Source organism: Epinephelus lanceolatus, chromosome 1 (assembly GCF_041903045.1).
Source record: "Epinephelus lanceolatus isolate andai-2023 chromosome 1, ASM4190304v1, whole genome shotgun sequence".
NCBI classification, from domain to species: domain Eukaryota; kingdom Metazoa; phylum Chordata; class Actinopteri; order Perciformes; family Serranidae; genus Epinephelus; species Epinephelus lanceolatus.
Genome location: NC_135734.1, coordinates 40750839 through 40775660, shown reverse-complemented (window position 1 = coordinate 40775660; position 24822 = coordinate 40750839). Strand labels below are relative to the sequence as shown.

General features: G+C 43.0%; 2 protein-coding genes across 3 annotated transcripts in view; one reads left to right on the top strand and one right to left on the bottom strand.

Moving 5' to 3' along the window:
* The window catches only part of lactbl1b (lactamase, beta-like 1b), a 38862-nt gene extending 29190 nt beyond the window's left edge, over window positions 1-9672 (top strand). For both annotated transcript variants that reach the window (XM_033626054.2, XM_033626055.2), the window contains 2 exons: window positions 1966-2071; window positions 3427-9672. In XM_033626054.2, coding sequence (XP_033481945.2) covers window positions 1966-2071; window positions 3427-4405 — 1085 coding nt within the window. In that variant the 3' untranslated portion in view covers window positions 4406-9672. The remainder of the gene's footprint in view (window positions 1-1965; window positions 2072-3426) is intronic.
* Window positions 9492-23303, bottom strand: nmur3 (neuromedin U receptor 3). The gene is made up of 3 exons (XM_033626166.2): window positions 23136-23303; window positions 18922-19835; window positions 9492-9922 (listed from the first exon to the last, which is right to left on the bottom strand). The coding sequence occupies exons 2-3, from the start codon at window positions 19748-19750 to the stop codon at window positions 9492-9494; spliced, it is 1260 nt and encodes a 419-aa protein (XP_033482057.1). The 5' UTR covers window positions 19751-19835; window positions 23136-23303.
* Between the last annotated feature and the right edge of the window lie 1519 nt (window positions 23304-24822).

Sequence of the window (24822 nt, the reverse complement as noted above, 5' to 3'; positions counted from 1 at the left end):
AAAAAAACAGTCCAACAATACAAACAAAGGTTTCCAAAAGGCACGGGGCTTGAGCAGAATACAAAAATGCAAAAATCAGATCACAAACCAAGAGAACACTAGGAAAAGATGGCTAGAGCATGTGCTCAAACAGCTGAGAATGAACAAACTGGACTGGACTTAATACACAAGGGAGGAGGAGTAACGAGGAAAAGGTGAAACCAGTCATTGCAGGGCAGGTAATCAGGCAGGAGGGAAACACACAGGGGCAGGAAGTAAAGTACGTGAAATGAGAGACAAGGGTGGTCATCAAATGAAAACAGGAAATATTATGAAAAACTGAAAACAAGGAGAGCATGACCTTTAAAGGATAGTGCACCCAAAAATGAAAATTCAGCCATTATCTACTCACCCATATGCCGAGGGAGGCCCTGGTGAAGTTTTAGAGTCCTCACAACACTTGCGGAGATCCAAAGGGAGAGGAAGTAGCAGCACAACTCCACCTAATGGAGGCTTACGGCACCCCAGATTCAAACGTCCAAAAACATATAATTGAAACCACAAAATATCTCCATACTGCTCGTCCATAGTGATCCAAGTGTCCTGAAGCCCTGACATAAAAAGTTCTTTGGAAAAACGTCATTTGAACTCTGTTTTTAGCTTCATTGTAGCCTGTAGCTCTAACTGCCTCTCTGTGGACCGCGCTCACATGTGTGCGCTTGTGCACCAGACCAGCAAAAGCACGTGAACACACATGAACGCCGTGCCCATGTCTCACGGTCTTGCGCAAGTGCACACACGTGAGTGCGGTCTACAGAGCAGCAGTTAGAACTACAGGCTACAGTGAGGCTAAAAACAGAGTTCAAATGACGTTTTTCCAAACAACTTTTTATGTCGGGGCTTCAGGATACTTGGATCACTATAGACGAGCAGTATGGAGATATTCTGTGGTTTCAATTATGTGTTTTTGGACGTTTGAATCTGGGGCGCCGTCAGCCTCCATTAGGTGTGCAGTTGTGTTGCTACCCCCTCTCCCCTTGGATCTCCGGAAGTGTTGTGAGGACTCTAAAACTTCACCTGAGCCTCCCTCTGCATATGGGTGAGTAGATAATGGCTGAATTTTCATTTTTGGGTGCACTATCCCTTTAATAAGGACCTCAGGGTATAACAGAATTACAATTTAATTTTTCCAAAAATATGATAATATTTCTTCAGGCAGGCAGGTGCTGGACAAAAAAGGTAGCAATGGATAACAAAGAAAGGTCCACTCTCCTGTAGCTCTCCTAAATTCGATTTATTAGCACATCCAAGTACCGTCCACTTCCAAATCCACTTGTGAATGCGCAAATGAATTGCACTCAAGGGAGCTACAGTGTGCAGACCATTCTCTGTGTCTAATAAAAATATAATCCTAAACATCTGTGAGGTTTCCGCTGTTATTGAAAGCAACTGATGAACAGCTACTTACTGTATGTAGAAGAAAAATAAATCTTTGTATCTGGACATTTAAATGGATTCCTGCAACAGTAAAATAAACATTTAGTGCCTGAGCTGTTCACGAGTCACATCTATATACTGACACAGTTTCGTTTGTCATGCATAAACCGGCACTTGTTTGTCTCAAGAAGCTTTTCAATTTGTAACACCTCACTCTTTGTAATGAATTAAAATAAAAGATGAGAGAAACGCTCGAGGCCAAATGAATCCTGAATATTAAAATACGCTTCCTCGTCTCATTTATCTTTGAGGAATCAAGTCCGGACATAATAATCACGCTCACAGAAATGAACTGAATTCATCTTGTACCAGGAAAGTTCTCTCGAAATAACCACCAGACTGAAATAAAATGTGATGAGATATTTCTCTGAGCAGCACAGAGAAAAATGTCTTGTGCATACAAATACAATTCCTTTGTTGCATCTGCTGCTTTTATTTACTACTCTAATTTTTTTTTTTGTTTAACACTATAAATGTGGGCTGATCCAGGCCTGCCCAGGAGACTTCGGGCCACGAGTCTGCTTTGGAAAGGAAAAACTCAATCTGCAATCAATCTGCTGCAAGATGATGTCCTCGTCGCGGACCCAGGCACCAAGTGAGATTTGTTATGCTGCCTTGAATTCAGTATCTCAATATTTACATTTTTATTGTGCAAACTGGGGAAATAAATTGTATTGAATTTTACAAAGGAGGGCTTTAAAGGGACAGTTCACCCCAAAATCAAACATACATATTTTTCCTATTTCCTGTAGTGCTGTTTATCAGTCTCGATTATTTTGGTGTGAGTTGCAGAGTGTTGGAGATATCAGCTGTGGAGATGTCTGCCTTCTCTCCAGTATAATGGAACTAGATGGCACTCAGCTTGTGGTGCTCAAAGTGCCAAAAATTACATTTGGAAACTCAACAGCAATGTCTCTTTCCAGAAATCATGACCTGGTTTCATGAATAAACTATTTTCTCTCTACCAAACTACACCCACCAATCGCTGAGTTTGTCAAATGCATTTTTTGGCACTTTGAGCAGCACAAGCTGAGTGACATCTAGTTACATTATACTGGGGAGAAGGCAGACATCTCTGGATTATCTTGAGTGACCAGGTCAAGATATCTGGGAAGAGATATTGCTGTTCAGAAAAGGCACATATATCTCCAACACTCTGCAGCTCACACCAAAACAATCAAGAATGTACAAGAATGTATTTTTGATTTTGGTGTGAACTGTCCTTTTAGGATTATATTGTGAAAGCAAGTTAAAATGTTGGTATTTCATGGTACTTCATTAAGTATCTGTCTTTGTAAAAAAAAAATACTGATCTTGAAGAAGGCCCACAGGCCAAAACCTCATCATCAAAATAAAAGAAATGCATGCACAGCCAGTATGTGCAACACTTGTTTTCCAATATTACGGCACAGGATTCCTGCCTGTCTGTTTAAAGCAATAGTCGGACATGTTGGCATACACGCTTAATCACTTTCTTGTCAAGGGTTTGATACTACTCTCATGTCTGCACTGTAAACATATAGCTACAGTCAGCAGCCAGTTAGCTTAGCTTAGCATAAAGTCTGGAGACAAACAAACAGCTAGCCTAGCCCTGGCTCTGTCCAAAGGTTACGAAATCCACCAACCAGTGCCTCAAAAGTTCATTTATTAATATACTTTTGTTCATTTAAAATGTAAAGAAACAGAAGTGTAAACATGCTGTGCTGGTAGGTAGATTTCTTTTGAGCCATGGACCGAGCCAGACTAGCTGTTTTCCCCTGTTTTCAGCCTTTATGTTAAGCTAAGCAAAAAAAAAGTGTCTGCTTGCTGTAGCTGAGAAGGAAGCTAGTAAGCTTATTTCCCGAAAAAAATTTTTAGGATAAATTAAAAGTTTCATGTTAAAAAGTTTCTTTGCCTTTTTTCTAAATCAGCATAAATTTCTAAGACACTCTTTCATTTGCTTCCTTCTAGATGTCACTACAGCAACCTTGCCTTCTCGCTGCTGGCTCATGTGATGGCCGAGCGAGTGGCCGCCGTCGACTACCAGCGGTGGATCACAGACAACATCCTGGACCGGCTGGGGATGGAGGACACCAGCTTTGACATCACCCCGGGGCTCCAGGGCCAGATGGCTGTGGGGGTTTACTCTAACGGAAAGCCCGCCCCACTCTACGACCTGGGCTGGTACCGACCTTCAGGTCAGATGTTCTCCACGGCCGCAGACTTGGCCAAACTCGCCATGGTGCTGCTGGGCGCTTACCACCGCAAGATGCTTGAGCCAGACTCGTTGAAGATCATGCTGACCCCGCTCTTCAGGTGCGATAAGGACTACTTCGCCAACCGCACCGGGACGCCGTGGGAGGTGAATGAGCTAATGGGCTATGAGATGCTGCGTAAAGATGGTGATCTGGACGGCTACTCTGCCACCTTCTCCCTGGTGCCCAGGCTAAAGCTCGGCCTGGTGGTCCTAATGGCGGGCAGCCGATCGCAGAACCAGGACCTGGTCACTAAGGCCTACAGCCACATCATACCAGCCATAGAAAAAGCTTTTAGGGAAGCAAGGAAGGTCCTTTCTCCACCGCCAAACCCAGAACCTTACGTCGGCTTTTTCACCTACAGCAACATCACCTTCTACGAGATCAAAGCCGGGGCAGACGGAGTTCTGATCATGCAGCAGTTTGGACCTCAGATTGAAGAGCTCATCCCAGAGAAGTACAGGACAATAAAGCTCAACTTCCTGGTCGAGCGAGTCTTCAGAGTGGTTTTTGAAAAAGAGTACCCTTGTGTTTTGCGAGTCGGCACGGCCTCAGTGTCCCTGGAGGCCCAAGATGGACAATTATTTAACTTCTACACATTTGACAAGCGCGGTTTGTCCCCCGGTTTCGACGCGCCAGGACTGAACACGTACAATGTGGTCAGAATAGCCCGCAGGCCAGCCTTCTCAAGCTGAACCGCTGCGATGCTGTAGGCTAAAGCAAAGTGGTGTGTCCTTGGGATATGCGAGGGACTATAAACAGAAAGGGGGATTGAATATTAAAAGACCAAATGGGAAACTGCGGTCAAAGATGAGATTGTGCTCTTGATTTACAAAGAGCACAAAGAGTCACAGCGATATGTAGAATGTCCTGCACAGGAAATTAATTACTTTCTCTGCCGAGTGATGTATATGACTGTCTTTCATTATGCCTCCCGACTGTTCACATTATGGTGATACAGTACATGTTTTTCCTGCCTTCTTTGAAACCACTTTTACATTGTCACAGTCTCCTCTGTCCTTGAGTTTGCATGAATATTTACATTGATCTCATTTTCAATTCTCAGACCATGATTGCAGCTCCCCCAAACTAATCGGATCATACATATTCATCCCCCAGTGGTTAGAGGGAGCAAAATGTTTCTTTGTGTTACTATGACCTACTGTTTGCTTCTGGCAGGTTGAACCAGGATGTTTTCACGGCACACATAAATATGCATGATGTTGATTTAATGTCAAAAATCACGCACGGAGATACAAAATATTTTAGCTGCCCAATGAGAGGCGATTAAGGACAGAGAGGCTTTTGGTCGCCTGTGTGACCCTTTGCTGTTTAATCCCTAAAAAATGGACTCCAATTTCGTCTCAACCTCTAACACCAATATGAATAATACACTGCTCTGAGTGCTGCATGGAAATGACAGATTCAAGTGTACAAAAATAACTCACAGGAGGCGAAGGCGGATGTTTTACCTTTTATATTATACTGCGTGTCTGAGGATGTGATAGAAACGGAATGGATATTGAAAATGTTGCTTGGTCTTGAAGCCCCAGGTGCAATGAGTGCAATTGAGGGAATGTGAAGATATAAATCTACTGTAGCCACTTCATCCGTCTGCGGATGGAAATATTGGAACTGGCATTCAACTATGTAATGCAATGTTGTCACGGCCAACGAAGTGAAGCTCATTCTGATGGATGGTACAAGTAGAAAAGCAGTCACGGGCCGTGCAGTATTTTGAGCCACACTGAAACAAACTGTACCAGCGTGCAAAGTCTGTTGATTCTCTGCTGTTGTTGAGGTGTGTTATTTGTGATGTCAGATGAGGCTAATGCAGCCTTCAGAAAAGCCACAATCACACAATGCAATCATGATGATGAATAAAACTTTGTGCACTCATATTCCAGTCGTCAAACCAATCCAGGCATTAACAGCTGAAAAACAAAAACTGCTACATGTGGACAGCTTAAACATTTATTTCTTTTTAAATCAGGCATTGCACAAGAGCCATAATCAGCAATAACTTTGCAAACCACAGTGAACAAGAGCTGATCAATCAGTCCAACCATGTACATGATGGCGGGCCGTGCAACAAGACACGAGATTAGGAAAAGCTCACAGTAAAGCATTACATTCTTTGTTCACAAGATCCACTGAAACACAGAGAAATATGACTTGTTTTTTTTTTTTTTTTTGCTGCCCGGCAACACATCAATTTTCCAAATAAGAACAAAAATAATATGACATGTCAGGAGTCAAATCAGATTTGACTGTCCCACTTTCCCTCTGGATTCTCCCTCTAAGGCATACAGCAGTTTCAGTATAAGACAGCAGGTGGAATATGCAGGCACTGTTGAACAATATCATCCAGCATAACAAACAAAATCAACGCACAAGCTCTTTAATGACATATAATAAGTTTAACAGTTTGACATTTTGGTAAACATGTTCATTTTTTTTCTTGCAGAGAGCTGGATGAGAAGATCAAGATGGTTAGCTTAGCTTAGCATTAAGATGAGAAACAAGGGAAACAGCTCACATAGCTCTGTCCTAAGGTTAAAAAAATCCACTTTTCAGCACAGGTAAATTCTTCGATTAAGACGTTACATCTCATTTGTTTAGAGCCAGATTTGAAAACACCGTTCTTGGCCCCATAAAACCACAACTTCTTGCTTTTAAAGCTGCAGAAAAATGTAGGTTAGAGCATCTTTAGCCTCAGTTAAGTTAAGTTATTTAAGTGAAATAGAATAGTGAGGCTACAAGGGTGCAACATATCCTCATACAGTAGTCCCTTTTATACTGCCAGATTTTCGGCGAATGTTGGGCCGTTTTGCTGGCAAGCTGCGAGCGTTTAGACACACAGAGCCGGATTGGCGAGTTGATCCGAGGTGCCTAATTTTCCACCTCATAGGGTAGTCATATTGGCGGAACCCTTTTGGTTTAAAAAGAACAAGGCGGCCTTCCACCACGGGAGGGGCTGCTGATGATTGGTGGGAGGAGCTGCTGATGACGCCACACGTGCGACCTACTGGCGGTGGACTTACAGGAAACAGCTGATAGCAGGAATTAGCGAGCAGCTAGTAGCAAAAGGGAAACGCAAACCTGAAAGACACTGTAAAGATGAGCAACTGGAAAGACAAGGAATTGCGCGCCCTCCTTGTCCTCGCAAACAAAGAGGCCATTAACCATCAGATGACGGGGACTGTGAAGAACGGGCCGACTTACGAGAGAATCGTTAAAGGACTGGCCAGCCGCGGCTTCCCTCCCATGTCACTGTTTACGTCACGCTGAGCTACACATTTTGTCACTTGCTCACGCCCCTATTGCCCCAAAAAAGGCGCATTCTGTATAAACAAAAGTAGGTAGGTGGCATTTTGCTTCACTCCCCGATTTTGTTTTTACACTGCCAATGCTGAAAGAAGACTGATTGGGCTTTCCTGCAAATTTGCACAATTCCTATCTAAAAAGGGCTGATGTTTCATATGGTAACTTACTAAAATGCACATACAGAGTTTGTATGATATCTTACGAATAAGTGCCCCAGGAATGATGTCATGTATTTTACAGTCATGTACTTAACGTAAAGTTGCATAGGCAAGTAAAGTTACTTAGTTTAGGTTTAGAAAAGGAAACATGGTGATGACGTACCTTAAAACTGACTCAAAGTTCACTTAGTTTCACATGGTTCTGAAAACCAGTCTCCTGGGGGAAAGTTCTGTGTTGTGTGAACCAGTTCAGCACTTTGATGTATCAGGGAGAACTGGATACAGCGATGAATGTGGGGCCCTAGTCATGGGATTTGAAGGATGTTATGCTGTCAGACTGTTGGATGTGTGGAGGTAAGGAGTTCCAGAGCCTGGAGGCAGTGCAGCTGAAAGCCCTGGCACCCATGGTGCTGAGGCGTGAGGTAGGAATGGTCAAGAGACCAGCTGAGGACAAGCGCAGGGAGCGGGAGGGGGGGTACTCCTAGAGAAGGTCAGAGAGGTAAGTGGGGGCAAGGTTGTGGAGGGCTTTGAAGGTGAAGCCAGTGTAGTTAGAAGAGTATCAGAGTGGTGGTTGGATGATTTGGTACTGGACTGCATTACAATAGTCAATACAGGTTGTAACAAATGGGTGGACCAAGACTTGTGGTGGTCTGGGACAGTGATGGGTGGAGTCTAGACATGTTATGGAGGTGGAAGAAAGCAGTTCCGGTAATGTTTTTTATGTGGGGTTCGAATGAAAGAGTGCTGTCCAAAATGACACCAAGACTCTTGACCTGACTGGAGGAGGGTACAGAGAAGTTGTCAGTGATGATGCATGGGATTTGGGTGTTTTGACTTACAGTGCGGCCAAATGCGGCCCAGCATCTGACTTCAGCTGGCCAAACCGCTAACTAGGGGGCTCCACTAACTTGAATGGGGATAAAATGATTTAATCTTGAGACTCCTTTTAGACTTTCCAAATTATATCCGACTGAATGGATCAAATCCTGATAATGAAACGAGTAATTTTGCAGGGTTTATGATGCTCAAAAAAAAAAAATGTATCTAATGATTCACAGATGTTTCTTTCACCATTGTAAGTGTATGGGAAAAAGTCTTTTTGGGCCCAATGGCAACATGTGATGGACACCAGATTTTGCAGTACCAGTGTTTTATAATAATTAATACGAAAATTGGCCCAGCTGTGTTAATTAGAGAGCATTAAACCTGCTGGTAAGTGGCTTTTGTTACCTTTGGACAGAGCCAGGGTGGTAGTTTTGCCCTGTTTTCAAACTGTATGTTAAAGGTACATTATGCAGGAATTCTCAGTTACTGTTCATAAACACAACCTTCAAACTTGGCCCTTCCCCTGCTGAACTATTGTAGCAACATTTAATTTGTTGTAGTGGAAAAGACGATACATATGTCGCCTCACAGCAAGAGGGTTCCTGGTTCGAACCCAGGGTGGGAGAGCCCTTTTGTGCGGAGTTTGCATGTTCTCCCTGTGTCAGCGTGGGTTTTCTCCAGGTACTCCAGCTTCCTCCCACAGTCCAAAGACATGCAGGTTAACTGGTGACTCTAAATTGTCCGTAGGTGTGAGTGTGAATGGTTGTCTGTCTCTATGTGTCAGCCCTGTGATAGTCTGGTGACCTGTCCAGGGTGTACCCTGCCTCTCACCCAATGTCAGCTGGGATAGGCTCCAGCCCACCTAAGACCCCTAACAGGATAAGCGGTAACAGAAAATGAACAAAAGACCCACCTGTCCAACAGAATACTCCACATTGCTCTTTATCCCTATCCTCTTCTTCAGTGCTTGCCAACATAAGCAAAAGCAAACCCCAGATTCACTCTTTGTCAGCTTGGCGTTTCGCCTTGCTGTATTTGTGTTTTTTCAGCACTGTGTCCCTGATTTTCATAGTTACCTCTTGGATGCATGCTGTCGCTACCTTTTTATAAAGTCCTGGCCTCACCCGTGCGCCGAGTCCATTAATGTCCTGAACACAGTAAAATAAAAAGAATATATGAAAATACAGGCAGAGGGCAGAGGCTACGCAGATACACACACAACCAAAAACTTATAGCTGGTCATAAATGATCATTCAGAGGGATGACTTTTATGAGTCTATACATTGTGTTTTCAGAAAATCCTGCATAGTATACCTCTACACTAAGGTAACCATCTCCTGACATTTGCTTCATATTCAACAGATATGAGAGTGCTACTAATCTTCTTATCTAACTCTCGTTATATTTCCCAAAATGTCAAACTATGATTTTTATGCCGGATGCTTGTCAGCTCATTCAGACCAAGTCTCAGTTAGAACACGGAGGTCTTGCAGGTCGTCTCCTCACATGCACACGTGAGGACTGCAGTGTCCCTGTTCAGTGTCATGTTGGGAGACAGCAAAGGGATGAAAGCGTTGGAGTCCTTACCCTCAGTCTGAGCTCTGCCACTTGAGACAGAGGGTTCCAGTAAAATCTTAGGGAACGGCGGTGAGTCTCTGACGGAGCTATTATCTTCTGTATGGGAGCAAACGAGTTCTCGGAAACACTCCCTGAAGCGTGTGGAGAGCAGGCTGTAGATGATGGGGTTGACTGCTGAGCTGAGGTAGAAGAAGACGCCCGACAGGATGTGGACGTACTGATAAATGTTGTGCATCAAATCGGTCCACTGGCTGATGGAGCTCCACAGGAGCCTCTCGATGTGGAAGGGCGCCCAGCAGACTCCAAACACCGCCACCACGATTGCTAGAGCATCAGGACACAGACAATGAGGCTGTTACAAACTTGTTTTTACAAGTTAAACTATTTTCTTTGCTGCTGCTTTCTTTCATTAAGCTTTGAAACCTGGTACCCTTACTGGGAAGATCAGACTAGACAGAGACAGAGACGGGACTGAGTGGAAAGAAAAGGGGGCTACATGCTTAAAGAACACCACCCTGTAATGGACACAGGTGGGGATCCAGATGTACTAGAACACCCTGTTTTTTAGTAGTTTCCCCCTGCAGTTAGACATGCTCTGTGTACAAATAATCAGAGTTAATAGGTAATAAAACATACCAATATTCAATTCATTACACTCAAAGGTGCTCCTACTACAGACTCACAGCCTTGGCACAATAAGTCCGTAGTTTTTGTTTTTTAAATCCATCATCCAATTAAAATCATTGCAGATAGAAACTTTGCACGCTGAAATTTGCAGTACGAAGCAAAAATGTAAAGACACTTTTGTTATATGCTGGCTGTCTTTCCTCTCTGCCTTTACATTGTCTCTAACTGTGTGCGGTTCACGTCCTCCTCCTCATTATCATCATCCACCTGAAAAAAGTAGGCTGTCTGAGTTATGAAACTGTGCACTCTGTTCCTCTATCTTGTTGTAGATGTACATATGTGTCCCTGCACATTATGCCATGTTTTCTTCACTGCCTGTTGGTCAAACAATGTTCGAAAGGCTTTTAATGGATGCAAACGAAAAAGTTTTTTAGTTTTAGATGTGTGCAAAGGCCTTTACTTGGACCAGGGTGACCAGTAGCTTACTGTGGTTAATGCTAATGTTAGCAAACTTAATATTGCTGTCTAACAGCCATTATTGAGTCAGTTCACTGTAGAGCTGCAAAAATTATTTGATTAATCGATTAGTTGATCACCAGAAAATACACTGAGCAAACTATTTTGATCATCAATTGTCATTTTTCATGCAAAAAATTCAAACATTATCTGGCTCCTACTTGTCAAATATGAGGATATGATGTGTTTTGTAAGCTTTTGAAGACAAGACACACCATTTTTTATCCTTAGCAAGGAAATTTGGTTGTTGCAGCAGTACGAGGACAGACATCAATAACGAAAAGTATAGAAATAGCCTATAAAACAAGCAGTGCACACACTAAAATAAGAACAGAGTAAAAATAGAAACAAGGGCAGTTAATAAATGTAATCAAAAACAGCCAATTTGAATACATCTCCTTGGGCTGTGGAGATTTACAGCATTTCAGACTATTCTGTGAAAAAAAATACTAATCAAATAATCAAGATTTAATAGATAAAATCATCATTGGTTGCAGCCCTGGTTCACTGACTTCCTCTCACTGTTAGTTAGGTTGCTCAAATAACCTTTTTATATTTGCGGAAATTGTCACCAAATTCACACAGCACAAAATTAGACAGATAATCTGTGGGAAAAAATATTCCTCTGCCTACTCTATTACCTTGTAGCATTTCTAACGGCCTTGTGAGCAAAGACAACCAGTCAGAGCTGAGGAGTCTCTAACACAGCTGTCAATCACTGCTTGTTAACTGCGGTCAAACTGTCAATCTAGGCAGTGCTGATTGAATATAAATCAACACTCTGTTACTGCACTGCCTGTTTCTTGCCTCAGATGTTTTCAGAAACATATTGTAGTGTACTGTAAAGCTGCAAAATCTGAAAGTTGGTCTGGCTGGTAGCTGTGCTTGGTACTTGGTACTATTTTTGACATGACAGTGGGTCACAAAGTTTCTCATTTTACAGCTAAACAGTGCACTAAAATATGTTTCTGAAAACATTTGAGGCAAGAAACTGGCAATGCAGTAACAGAATTGTGATTAATTTTTGATCAGCGTCAGAATTTCCATGCGGGAAATATCCACGAAGTGAACAAAACGTTGAGGAAGAGTACACGTTCAAGATAAATGTGACACTTTCTATTGTCACAATGGAGGGACAACTACACAGGTTGATTTTTTTTTTTTTTTTTGGATGTGCTGAATGTGCATATTAAGGCAGTACAGGAGGAGGTGCACATTAATAATCCTCCAGGACTGTAACATGCTCATGTTTAACCCAAACAATGTGTCATGTGATTGCAGTTGGTTCACATCCAGGTCAGAACACGTTCTCACCACAAACGAACTGCACCAGAGTTTGTTTGTAACCTGACTGAAACCACCTCTTCAAGAAGGTCTTGGTCAGGTTGTGTTGGTGCTCTGAGTTTAATTGAACCAAACCAAACAGGGCAGGTGTGAAAGCAACTTCAGGATATGGTGACAGTTTCAGCAAATATCACAAAGTTATTTCTTGAAAACTTAAACAGCGACGTCTGAAGCAGGTGACTTAAGAGGATCTTGTAAATGCAACTCTTTGCTGAAGTGGCAGCAAAAGTAGTAATGTACCACTTTAACAGCCACAATGTTTAATATAAACCCCTGAAAAACTCCCAGACATCATTTAAAAGTCTATTTTAGATTAAATATAGACATCCTAATCATGTACATTAACTCTAACAAGATAAAACTAGAATACTGTTGCTCCATTAACTTCCTTTTGATGTGGTCTAAAAGATAAAACTGAATTAAGTCTTTAAAATTTTAGGATTTTATGGTACTATTACTCATGGCTATTTGTAAATGTGTCACGCTGAGCAGTGGAGGTTGATGATGAAGCACTCTTATATTCCTCTCCTAATGCTGCATGCATTATGCCCTCAGTCTCTGAAGGAGGTGCAGCCTGTTTGGCTGTTTACGGTGGTGGGCATATGGCATCAAGCTAACTGACGTAGCTTTGTTTGGAGGCTTGGTGGCTCTCCACACAGTCAGAGATATTTATAAATGTGAGAGAAGCAAACATTTGATACTTGGTTTCTCTCTTTTCCCAACAACAGAGTTTGTGAGATTCATCTGTTTAAACCCTTAACAAACAGTGAAGCTTAAAGGTTGGCGAGATCATCTCATCCCATGTTGTTTGACAGAATCACATTTATATTCCGTATCATCTTGTTCCAGCTCTTCACCGAAGATACATGATGTTTACTCTGTGAGTGAAATATTCAGGCTCAAGATCCCAGATGACATGCATCATTTCAAACACATTTCCATAAAAATTCAGCCTGACATGTTTGCTCTCTCCATTCAAGCTTAAACACAGGTCTGTGGGTCTGAACACAATTTGGCTGCACAGCACGAGTTTCAACTGGCTGACCCACACTCGCAGGGAAGCAACATTTAGTGATATTTTCTCAACCAGGTTTGTAACATAACAATTTAGGTACTATAAATGAACTGTGGTAAACTTCCCTCCCAACACATTCATGGACCTTCCACGTCCAGATACGAAGTGCAAGGTACCCTGGGTGCGTTGGTTGTTCACGTTCTGGGACGCCGTGTCAAGTTCTTTCAAAGTACACTTCTGTTTTCACAGGAAATTCACTGTTTACATACAGTCTCTTTCAAAATAAAATCACTACGTCAGTACGACAATGTGAATTGATGTTTTTTTTGCTCCAACAACTAATGCACGTGGTTGGGTTTAGGAAAAAATAACAGGCTTGGCTTTATAATCTTACGGGACGCGAATGCCGCTCTCCCGGCTGAAATTACGAGTTTCTTTAATCAACCACAGCTCCCACCCACCCTACTGGAGTTTCACCACCTTAACTTTCATTCTTGTCCCTCCACATTTAATGGCAACCAGCTGCATATCATGCTGATGTTAAAGGATGGCTTTTTTCGTCTGTGCCTGACACCGCAAGTCACTGCCCCAGCACCGGATTTCAATTTTCATACCAAGATCTCCCTGCTACTGTCAGCTCAATTTTTGCTGTCTCTTGAGGCTGTTGCTCGAACTGCAGATTGTGCTTCCACATTTTCATCCGTCCGCCATCACGAACATGAAGAGTAAGGTAGCAGATCGAACTCAAACTGTAAAACCAGGCAGTGCTGATCAATTGTAAACTACGATTTTGTGATTGCGCTGCCTTTTTCTCCCCTAAAATGTCCTCAGAAACGTATTTAAAGCCCCTACAAGGAACTTCCATTTTGAGTTGATTTTGGCGACCCTGTGGACAAAAGTGGTAGTGTTTTGCCGGAATGAAGCCTACATTTCCCATGAGCTCTAGCGCGTATTGTCGTAAAGACGCTTACTTGGCTCGTGCATGTGTTTGTTTTGGGGATGAATAAAACAACAAGACGGGAAAACTTTGCCCCCGCTCCTATCGGGGATCCCAGCTCACCTCTGCCGCGCCCCAGCTCCACCTCTCCAGCGTAAGCACCACCGCCGGGGTAAACGCAGAGGTCAGCTGGTAAGGCTGAAGGCCTGTTTGGCGAGCACTTCCACGGCTTCTTGGACTGAGTATGGAGCGGTGCCTCGCCTCTTTATTTCTCGGCACTTGCTGGACCCTGTCGACGCCTGGCTGGTACCTGTTGTCGGCCCGGATGAAGTGTTCCAGCACCGCGGCCCCTGCTCTCCTCGTCCCTGCTGGTGTGGGGTGAATCTGCGCAACCTGCGGCCTCTGTGTGTGGCTCCCCAGACAGCTAACGCCGTGGACCCCCCAGCTCCTGCCAGGATTGGGCTGGTAAATGCTAGATCGCTAGCAAACAAAACATTTATCCTGAAGGATTTCTTGACTTCCCGAGAATTGGATTTTCTCTGTGTGACTGAGACGTGGCTGACTGATGGTGAGTCCAGTGCTTTCACAGAACTTTTACCTGATGATTGCTGCTGTTTTAACTCCCCGCAGACGTCGGGTCGAGGAGGAGGAATAGCGACTATTTATAAGAGTCACTAAATGTAAGCAGCTAGGTAAGATGACATGTGTCGTCTGAGTGCCGTAAATCGTTTCATCCTGGAAGCGACCTGGTGCGGACCCGGAGACAGTTTCCTAAATGTATGGAAATACACTATACAGAAATAGCTTATCTTCACACCGATGGTCTCATTTGCTGTTGTAGGTCACACACAGACATCAGCAGAAACGAGAGACTTTTGCATATCCAGTTAAAAGTTCCTTGTAGTGGCTTTAAGTGCTCTGTTTGCCTGTAATACAAGAATTCACTAATTCACTACAGGACAGGTGACATGCTTTATGTTCTACAGCGAGCTGCAGGTGATTTGACCAGTTGGGTTTCAGGTGACACTATCAGACAGCTTGAGTCGAGCTCAGACGTTCTAAAACAGTTTTGTCTCGTCGCAAACAAATCTTATTTCCAGGTAATTTTACTCAGAAGGAAACATACTTATTATATTTTATTCCATTTTAGCCAGTACATTCCCCTAAATCCTACACACTGGACCTTTAAGATATAACGGTTGCCATGTTTTTCTTTTTAGCGTGTTAGCATGCTAACATTTACTGGTCAGCAATAAACTCAAAGAGCAGCTGAGGCTGATTCACAGGTATTTGGTTAAGCAGCACATATTGTCATGGTCTCTATCTCTACTTCATTGCTTGTGTTTCTGTGTGTTCCCTGCCCCCTGCCCTCATGTGGTCTCCCTGCACGTGTGTCTGTGATTGTGTGTGTTTGTGGGCAGGGCTACTCATGCTCCTGAGCCCCTGCAGCTGTCGCATCTGCATCTCATTATCAAATCAACTGCTGCAGTAGTATATCAACCCCAGCTTTCCTGATTTTTCAGTCTACTACAGCGGTAGTTATGCTCACAGGCCAAGTCGTACTTTGCTTTGTTCCTCTGTTTCTGAGTTAACAATCTTCTTTCCCTGTGCCCCCGACTCATCTCTGCCTGCCAGTCTGCTGCTCTGGATTCTCACTCTCCTGTCTGCCTGCTTACTCTCAGCATGGGCGGATTATGAAACAATGCTGACACTTCGGGCCCCTGGGTCTGTGCCCAGTAGGTCCATTCAGTAATCCATCCATGGCCCATCAATTCAGCCACTGGATCAGCCTCAAGAATACTAACCCTCATCCTCTTCCCTCCCCGCGTGCCAATAGCTCCATTCCTTCAAGTCTGAAACAAACCTTTTTAAAACTGTTTTCCAGAGGCTGTGTGCTGCGCTCTGGGCTCACTTAACAACATATTCAAAATTTGAAATTTAGGCCTAATGATGGTGCAAAAAGTAAAAGTAAAAGGATCACCAAACTTATTCGTAAGAGGGAGATGAATGCCCAGTGTCACTGCAAACAGTCCAGCAGCTGTTCGTATCATTTCTAAGGAAAAACTAAGTGTTATAGTGATGCTGGAAAAAATGCCAGCGCTTCCTCTGAGAACCATGAATGTCTGTAAATAATTTCATGGCAATCCACCCAGCAGCTGTTGAGATATTTCAGTGTGAAGCAAAGACACTGAGTGTTAACTAAGAATGTTTTTGGTGCTGCAAAGACTCAAAATCAATGTCATGAGGAGTGTGTGTGTGTTTTGATCAGATTCAGTCCCCGGCAACATGATCATCAAACAGCTGTCAGCAGATGTTGATTTTTATGAAGCTAAACTGGCAGTAGAAACACTTGACATCTCCCATGTGAACATACAGTACAGCGCTCTGACCTTGACAGGTAACATGAGGTTCATGTTGAATTCCATCACTTACAGGAAGGAACTGGTGAATGAATTAGGCTGTCAGGTCTGAGGAGGGGCATTAACTCAAACTTCAGTTCTGGATGAGCCAGTTATTGCTCTTGATGGAGCTACAGTGTGCGGACCTGTGTGTTTGTGTTTTTAAATAGCCTGTCAGGGCCTTGAAGATGACTCCAACTGGAATGTAATACCATCTGTTATTTTACAAGTGGTGGACAACCTGTTCTCATTCCCAGGGCGTCAAATACGGCAGCTTGCTCAGTGGCCCCTGGCTTTAATTACCAATACACAAGGCACCTACAACATCCTATGAGACACACCAGGCTTTCAACCAACTCCAGTGTAATCCCACTGCAGTAATAATGTAGAAGAAAGAGTGAAAAGGTTCAAGTGGGGTGGGAGAGAGGGATGGGTAAAACACAAACAGGACTTTCACCCAGGAGAGCAGAGTTCGTGTCTGATGTGAAACCAAAAGTCAACTTGATGTTTTTTTTTAACCATGAAACACATTTACTGGCATACATGATGCAGTTGTGAGGTATCACAGTGGTCAAGGGACATACTTGTTAAATTACTGTAGCAAAGGTAGTTATTTGAACCCAAACCATGATTATTCTTGGTTTGGGTTGTTCTTCAGGTGTATAAGAGCAGGTTGTTGGCTACCTCAGATTACATCTCAATTCCTCGATTACCCTGTAAATTATTCATATTCCTTTAGTCCATAAGGGTCTTCAGATTAAAAGAATCAAAAAGGTTTTTCATAAACATTAATCCAAGATGTGAGTGTTGTTTTAACAGGATAAAGTGGCTGGATTACTGTAATGCACTTTTTGCTGCACTGACAAACAGACGTTAAGTAAACTCCAGCTTAATCAGAATGCAGCAGCCAGAGTTTTAACAAAAACTAAGGTCTGACCACGTAACTGCTATTTCATCTTCTCTTCACTGGCTCCAAATAAAACCAAGAACTGATTTCACAGTACTTCTTATTGTTTTTAAATGCTTTAATGGTTTAGCTTTTTCCTATGTTGCTGACATGCTCAAAGAATACACACCAGGGAGATCCCTTAGATCATCAAATAAAGGTCTACTCATTGTACCTAAAATCACCCTCAATCAGCTCATGGTGCTTTTAGTCATTATGGTCCGACTCTCTGGAATTCTCCTCCACATGAACTACAGTCTGCTGCAACAGAGTTCTCTTTTAAGAGCAAAATAAAAACGTATCTTTTATCGCAAGCATTAAGTGAGGTTTTTAAGTGTATTTTGAATAATTATTGTAATTATCTCCCCTTTTTTTGATTGTTTTTATCATGTCCCGCTTGTTTTTATATATTCATTTCCGTAACTGCTTATGCTGTTAGGAATTGGAGGGGGGCTGGAGCCTATCCCAGCTGACACTGGGCGAGAGGCAGGGTACACCCTGGACAGGTCGCCAGACTATCACAGGGCTGACACATAGAGACAGACAACCATTCACGTTCACATTTACACCTACGGACAATTTAGAGTCCCCAATTAACCTGCATGTCTTTGGACTGTGGGAGGAAGCTGGAGTACCTGGAGAAAACCCACGGTGACATAAAGAGAACATGCAAACTCGAACCAGGAACCCTCTTTCTGTGAGGCGACGATGCTAACCACTGCAGCACCATGCAGTGTTTGTCATGTATGATGTATCTTAAGCACACTGAGTTCACGCTTGTCGTATGAAATGTGCTATATAAACGAAGTTGACTTCATTATTCTGGACAATAAAGATTACTGCAGTGAGAGAGGAGAAAGACCATTTTAAGCTCTTAAATTACGAGACAAGAGGAAGGTTCTCTCTCTTGAGATGAATTTAAATGAATGGAAAAATGGGCAAAATCTCATACTGGTGTTGGGCTTAGTTATGTCTGGGGAGAAATATAATGGACAGAGGAGAGGAGGAGATCTTCCTTTGAGTTTTTATTTCCTCTGTGCTGTAGCGTGTAATGAACTGAAATACACACGGCAACAGAAATATTCCAAATTGATGCTAAAGGGGTACATAGAGCATCATCGTTTGAAACCTGGGGCCACTGCCAAGCTGCTGCATTTGACGAGCTGGGAGTGAGAACGTGTTGTCGTGGGAGATGATGGATAAATTAAGTCTAGATAGAGCTCCTCACACAGAGAATGACAAATAGATAATCTATGAATTTAGAGTTACAGCGCCCAGATGAACTGTATACTGTCAGAACTGTACTAAAACTGTACAGGAAGCCTCTTCAAGCTCCAATGCTTAGAGGACATGAATCCCTCCAGAATGCAAATGATCCATACAAAGACCTGAGAATCCTCTGGCATTATTTGCTCTGTGTGTTCCTCACGTTTGTCTTTTGGGAACATGTCTTGGCATGTATAATACAGATTAGAGGCGATCTGCTGTCACATCATGGCAACCTCTGACATGTGTTTCCCAAGAGAGAAAATAACTCACAGAGCATCTTGTTGATCTGTCTCCTGCGCCCGTTCACACTGAATTTCCTTCGAATGCTGCTGCAGTTCTTTCCCAGGCTGCTGTTGGGCTGCTGCCTTTCACTGCACAGGTGAAGACCCATCACCAAGTACAGCACGCTAATCACCATCATGGGCACGAAGTAGAAGCACACGGTGGTGATCTGCATGACCATGTTATAGATCCACAGGGGCTTCAGCACAGTGCATATAGCCGACTCCTCCTTTCTCTCTGGGAGGTAAAAAATGCCGTGCAGGGAGGTGTTGGGGATGGCACAGACCATTGACACCACCCACACGATGGTGATGACCCGCTTGGCGTGCTGGTTAGTCGACAGGTACCGCGTTTTGAGCGGGTGCACCACAGCGATGTACCTCTCCACGCTCAGAGCTGTGACGTTGAGGATTGAGGCGAAGCACACCGTCTCAAAGAGGAAGGTCTTGAAGTAGCAGCCGCCCTCGCCGAAGGGGAATGGGTAGTTCTGCCACAGGTCGTAGATCTCCAGAGGCATCCCGAACAACAACACCAGGAGGTCCGACACGGCCAGACTCAACAGGTAGAGGTTGGTGGGGTTCCTCATCTTCTTGTGCTTTGCGATCACCGCACATGTGAGCAGATTCCCAGACAAGCCCGTGAGGAAGATGAGGAGGTAAATGCTGGTCACAGGCAGGAAGAAGGGCGATCGTTTCGGACCCAGGATTTCAAAAAGGTTGACTTCAGTAAATGGATCATCCGTGTAATTCCCAGTGGCATTGGGTGGCATGCTGGTGTTGGATCCATTTGAAGGGAAGCCCTGCAGAGAGAGCTCCATTTCAGAGAGGAAAACTGAAGGATTAACGGGGAGGTGTCAACACATCCTGCGTCGATTTCTGGGTTTGCTCAACTCTGGGATCCGGCTATAAAAAGATAAAGTAGAAAGATGAAAGTAAAACCGTTATCAGAAGAGCATTTTATTTGACATGACTGCTCTGCGATGATTGGGGTCAAACTTCAGCTTAACATTTCTTTTTTCCTCTTGTTTCTTTTACACACTTTAAAACTGTAACTCAGGGATTCACACACTCCCAGAACTTAACACCTAATTACAACGTTTAAAAGATTTTAATCTTTGACCTGGCACGCTCAAAATGAAAGGTACATCTGAATAAAAGATGTCTGATATTTAAATAGGTACCATCATTACAGCTGCTGCTAATGGTTGTTTTCATTAGTATTCGAGCAATAATCCAAAGACCCCAAAGACATATAGTGTACAGTAATATATGACTTAAACAAAGCAGCAAATCTTCATATTTGACAAGTTGCAACAAGAAAATGTAAAACTTTTTGCTTGAAAACAAATCGCCAAAACAATTAATCAATTATAAGAATAGACCCTGATAAATTTTCTGTCCTTCTCCTAATTGATTAATCAACTAAGTGTTGCAGCTTTACATGTATACCCCCCAGGTGACAGACAGATTAATGTGGCATCCTAAAGTGCTTCATTTTCAAGGGGGATCAGCACCCGCAGGAAATACAGGAGACAAACACACACAGTCAGGGCAAATTAATAACATATTTACCCAGTGGCGTAAGGTAGTTATGACGAGCCCCAGTGCACACTACCGTGATGGGTCCTAACGCACGCTAGTTACTACTTATAAGGTGCACACACATGCCACTGGCAACTACATGATCCAAAGGAATCTTATGTATTGAGCTTTGCTACTGTCTCCTCCTGTTCGTTTCTTACTGACACTTTTATGTTTGAAAGAAACGACTGCTCGCTCTGTTCAGGGTTTTTTTAAGTTTATGTAGAATAAGCATTAATTTTGTCAAAGATTGCAACTGACTATTTTACCAAGAAGAGAAAATCATGACGGAGATGGGTTTGCACTTTTTAAGGGCATATGGTCTAAAGCACAGTGGTTCCTAACTGGTGGGTCATCGTCCAAAAGTGGATCACGGCACCATTCTGAATGGACCGCAAGTGACTCTAAAACTTGTCAAGTTTGTAATAAGAGCTTTTATTTTGAAGTGCCATTTCCTGCTGTAGAGTGAGTGACTAACCGACAGGTACTTGACAGAGACAGCAAAGTCAACCCGGCCTCACTCCGAAGTCACTGAAATCCGGTGCTTGAACAGTGACTTGTTGCGTCAGACACTGATGAAAAAAGCCATCCTTTAAATGTCGGCATGATACGTGGCCAGTCATCGCTATAATTTTTTTTTTAAAAAAAAGAAGATTTATTTTGGGCATTTTTGCCTTTAATGGATAGTTTAGTCTGAAAGGGGGAGAGAGAGGGGATGACATGCAGCAAAGGGCCCCAGGCTGGAATTGAGCCAAGGTCGCTGCAGCAAGGACGGAGCCTTTGTACAAGAGGCCCCTGCTCTATCCACTAAGCGACCGACGTCCCCCTATTACAGTTATTAACAGTGCTCGGCGGCGCTAGGGGGAAATGCAGCGGGACAAGAATTGAAGTTAAGGCAGCAAAAGTCTGACTTGGTGGTGGATGTGTCCAACAACACAGACTTTCAACCGTGAGAGCGGTGTTTGTGTCCTGCGAGATTACCTGTGAGACTTTTTTCCTAAACCTAACCACGTGTGTTAGTTGTTGGAGGGAAAAAACATCAATTTGTGTAATCGTGTTATTATATTGACATAGTGCGTTTTAAAAGAGACTGTCAGTAAACGGTTAATTTCCTGTGAAACCAGAAGTGTATTTTGAAAGGAGACAAACTTGACACGGCATCCCAGAACGTCAACAACCAAAACACCCTCTTGGGGCGTCGGTGGCTTAGTGGATAGAGCAGGCGCCCCATGTACAAGGCTGTTGCTGCAGCGGCTCGGGTTCAAGTCCAGCCTGTGGCCCTTTGCTGCATGTCATCCCCTCTCTCTCTCCCCCTTTCACACTTAGCTGTCCTATCAATTAAAGGCAAAATGCCTAAAAAACAACAACAAAAAAAACAAACAACCAACACACCCAGGGTACCTTTCACACCGTATCTGGACATGGAATGTCCACGACCAAACGTCAATATGTGACAAGGTCGGAGTGAGAATGTGTCGGCAAACTAGCTCAACGACATGTCCAAACGAAAGTATGACGCTAAATATGTTAAACTGTGGTACCCTGAACTGAAGATGAAGGAGAAATCTGGACCCTGTGGACCACTGTTGGAAACCACTGCTCTGGCAAATGAACCATTTTTATTTTAGTGAGAGTTTTTGTTAGAAACACACTGGTGTAGTTTCAAGGTGGGGATCCGAATCATTCGCCCCCACCCTGAGGGGCACCATGCAGCTGCACTGTCTTTAATTACGCCCCTGTGTTTGCCTGCTGATGTCCACCTGGTGCAGAGATGCATCACTCTTATATCAAACCACACTTTGAATGTAATTATTTAGCATTTTAGGTCAGTGAATGTTATGTAAAACTTAATTCAATTATACTTTTGTTATGAAACTACAGTATCTCATTATCAATCTAATTATCATTAAATATTAACTGTTCTATTTTAAAATGTCTGTGACCTAATATATGCAACTCTGCAGATCTCACTGCAGCAATAAAGACACAAGACCTGATTTCGTCTAAATTACATAATATTTTATGGTACAGACTCTTTCATGACAAAACACATTTTGTGTTGGTCACGCATGAAGAAGAATCACTTCATTGATGAAAACGAATTGGTCTCATGTGCAAACTGAAGATTTCCCCCGTGTGTTGCTTTTACTGCCTCACTAATATGGTTCAAATTATCCCCACCAACCAGATACTGCTGAGGATAATTGCCATTACACACACTGCACTGATAGATGCTAATGACTTCTATTAGAAGGTTAATTATGTCCCCACATTTCATGCATCACCCTGCTAATCCAAGGTTTTGTGACTAACACAGTGTGAGCTGCATTGTTGGAGTTAACCTGAAAGACACTGAGACTCTAATGTTCCTCTAATGTTCCTGCAGGGAATTATAACCTGTCTGTGATCTGAGCATCATATTTAATGATATTTTGATTTAAAAAAAAAAAAATCAATCAAGTCAGTTAATAGTATTTGGGGGATTTAATGCCACTTGTCAAACACTTCAAAGCATCTGTCACAAAGGAAATAAAGATGTAAACACAGACTATATCTACTTGATCACACACTGGCAGCCTTTAACTTTTGCTTTAAAAGATTTAAAATAGAAATAAAGCTCACCTTCACGCTGCTGCTCTGCAAAGCGCTTCTTATAACGAGCTCTCTGTGCGCTCATGATCCCAAATGACAGAACAAATTAGGCGAACTGAGAGAAAAACAGCGAATGCAAAAGTTGTTTGACGCGCCACAGACAAGAGGAGACAGACGGAGCACGGTGCGTGCGTTGCAGCCAGGTCCTCCTTCAGACTGATACAGGATGAACGGAGGAGAGAGGCAGAGAGACTGAGGTGGTGGTGGTGGGGGGTGGGGGTCTCATGAGATCATCCATCTGCCTAATTTATTTAGCCTATATGGTTTGAGAGGTCTGGATCAGGGAGTGCGCTCATGAGCTTTGCTGTTCAACAACAAGAGACAATATTTGCATAAATGAAAAAGACCACACTTGATAAATCTGAATGTTGCAGCTGATTCAACTCTCCAGGAATATTTTAGCACTATTTTGGGATATCTTTTTTTTTTTTTTTTTTTTTTTTGTTGTTGTTTAATTAAAAAAACTCATAAAATGCTGCTGTGTACCAGGGAAACATCAGGGACTGCAAAATATAAGAGAAGGTGTGTGAGGCAGGGTCACAAAAGAGCAGAGGGTTCTGTATTTTTAATTTTGCTCAAGGCAGAGTAGCAACTTTTATCATTCTCTCCACCAACTCATCAAATATCAACTCTTGGTCAGCAGCCCGTCAGCGTCAGACACAGATGCACAGAGTCAGCCTTTAGTGGTGGTATGGGGCGCAATGGGTGGTGGCATTTGTTGACGCTCCAGGCAACCACCATGGTGTAAGTGAGAAAGTCTGCATAGGTTGGGTGGGAGGGAAGGTGGATGGTTTAGACACAATTTAAAGTTTCCCCCAGGAGCTCGCTGTTGTTGTCTCTGGGAGACCAGTTATTTTAAAAATGAAGTAGTGTGCTAGTATGTGTAGCATATGCTAGCAACGTACATCATGTGATGTACATGATGCTTTTTTTCTAAACTACATCTACGTGTTTGCTATGTGGTCATTTTGTTAAACACACATTAATATATAAGAGTGGTGCATTGGCTAACAACGGCGTTTACATGCAAACTATATTCCGATTAAGGTCAATATTCAGGTTAAGGTAATGTTCCGAATAAGGTGTTTATATGCGCTGCAGCAACTGGAATATTCCGTTTACATGTTAATTGACATATTCCCGTGTTTCGGTGTATTCCAGAAAAGACCCCGAGCTACTGGCCTACCAGAAACGCTCTTATTTAATGCAACACTCAACCTACGGGGGGCAGCGATATGCCTATAGACGAATTCGGCGAGCGATTTGTGTATGCCGCCATCTTGCGGCGCCGCCATTGCTGCGGTGACATGTCATCAATTCATTACGCTGTCATTGTGAATTGACTCTCTACAATGACAGCATCATGTATAGCTGGATTGATGATGTTAGACGGTGGCCTCTGGTAACTGATGAAGGTATCTTAAATGAGTACCGATATTATTATAGAAATTAATCATTTGTTTGAGCGATAAGCAGGTAAGATTAGAGTAATAGGGAGATAATAGACTGTATCATTAAACACTGTGTAATATAACGTTAGCATACGTTATGTGTGCTGACGTTAGCAAGCTAGCAGCGTGACATTTAATCATTATGGACAGGCTACGTGACTAAAAACAACAACACGTGTTTGTGTTTTGTTTTAGGTATTCAAGAA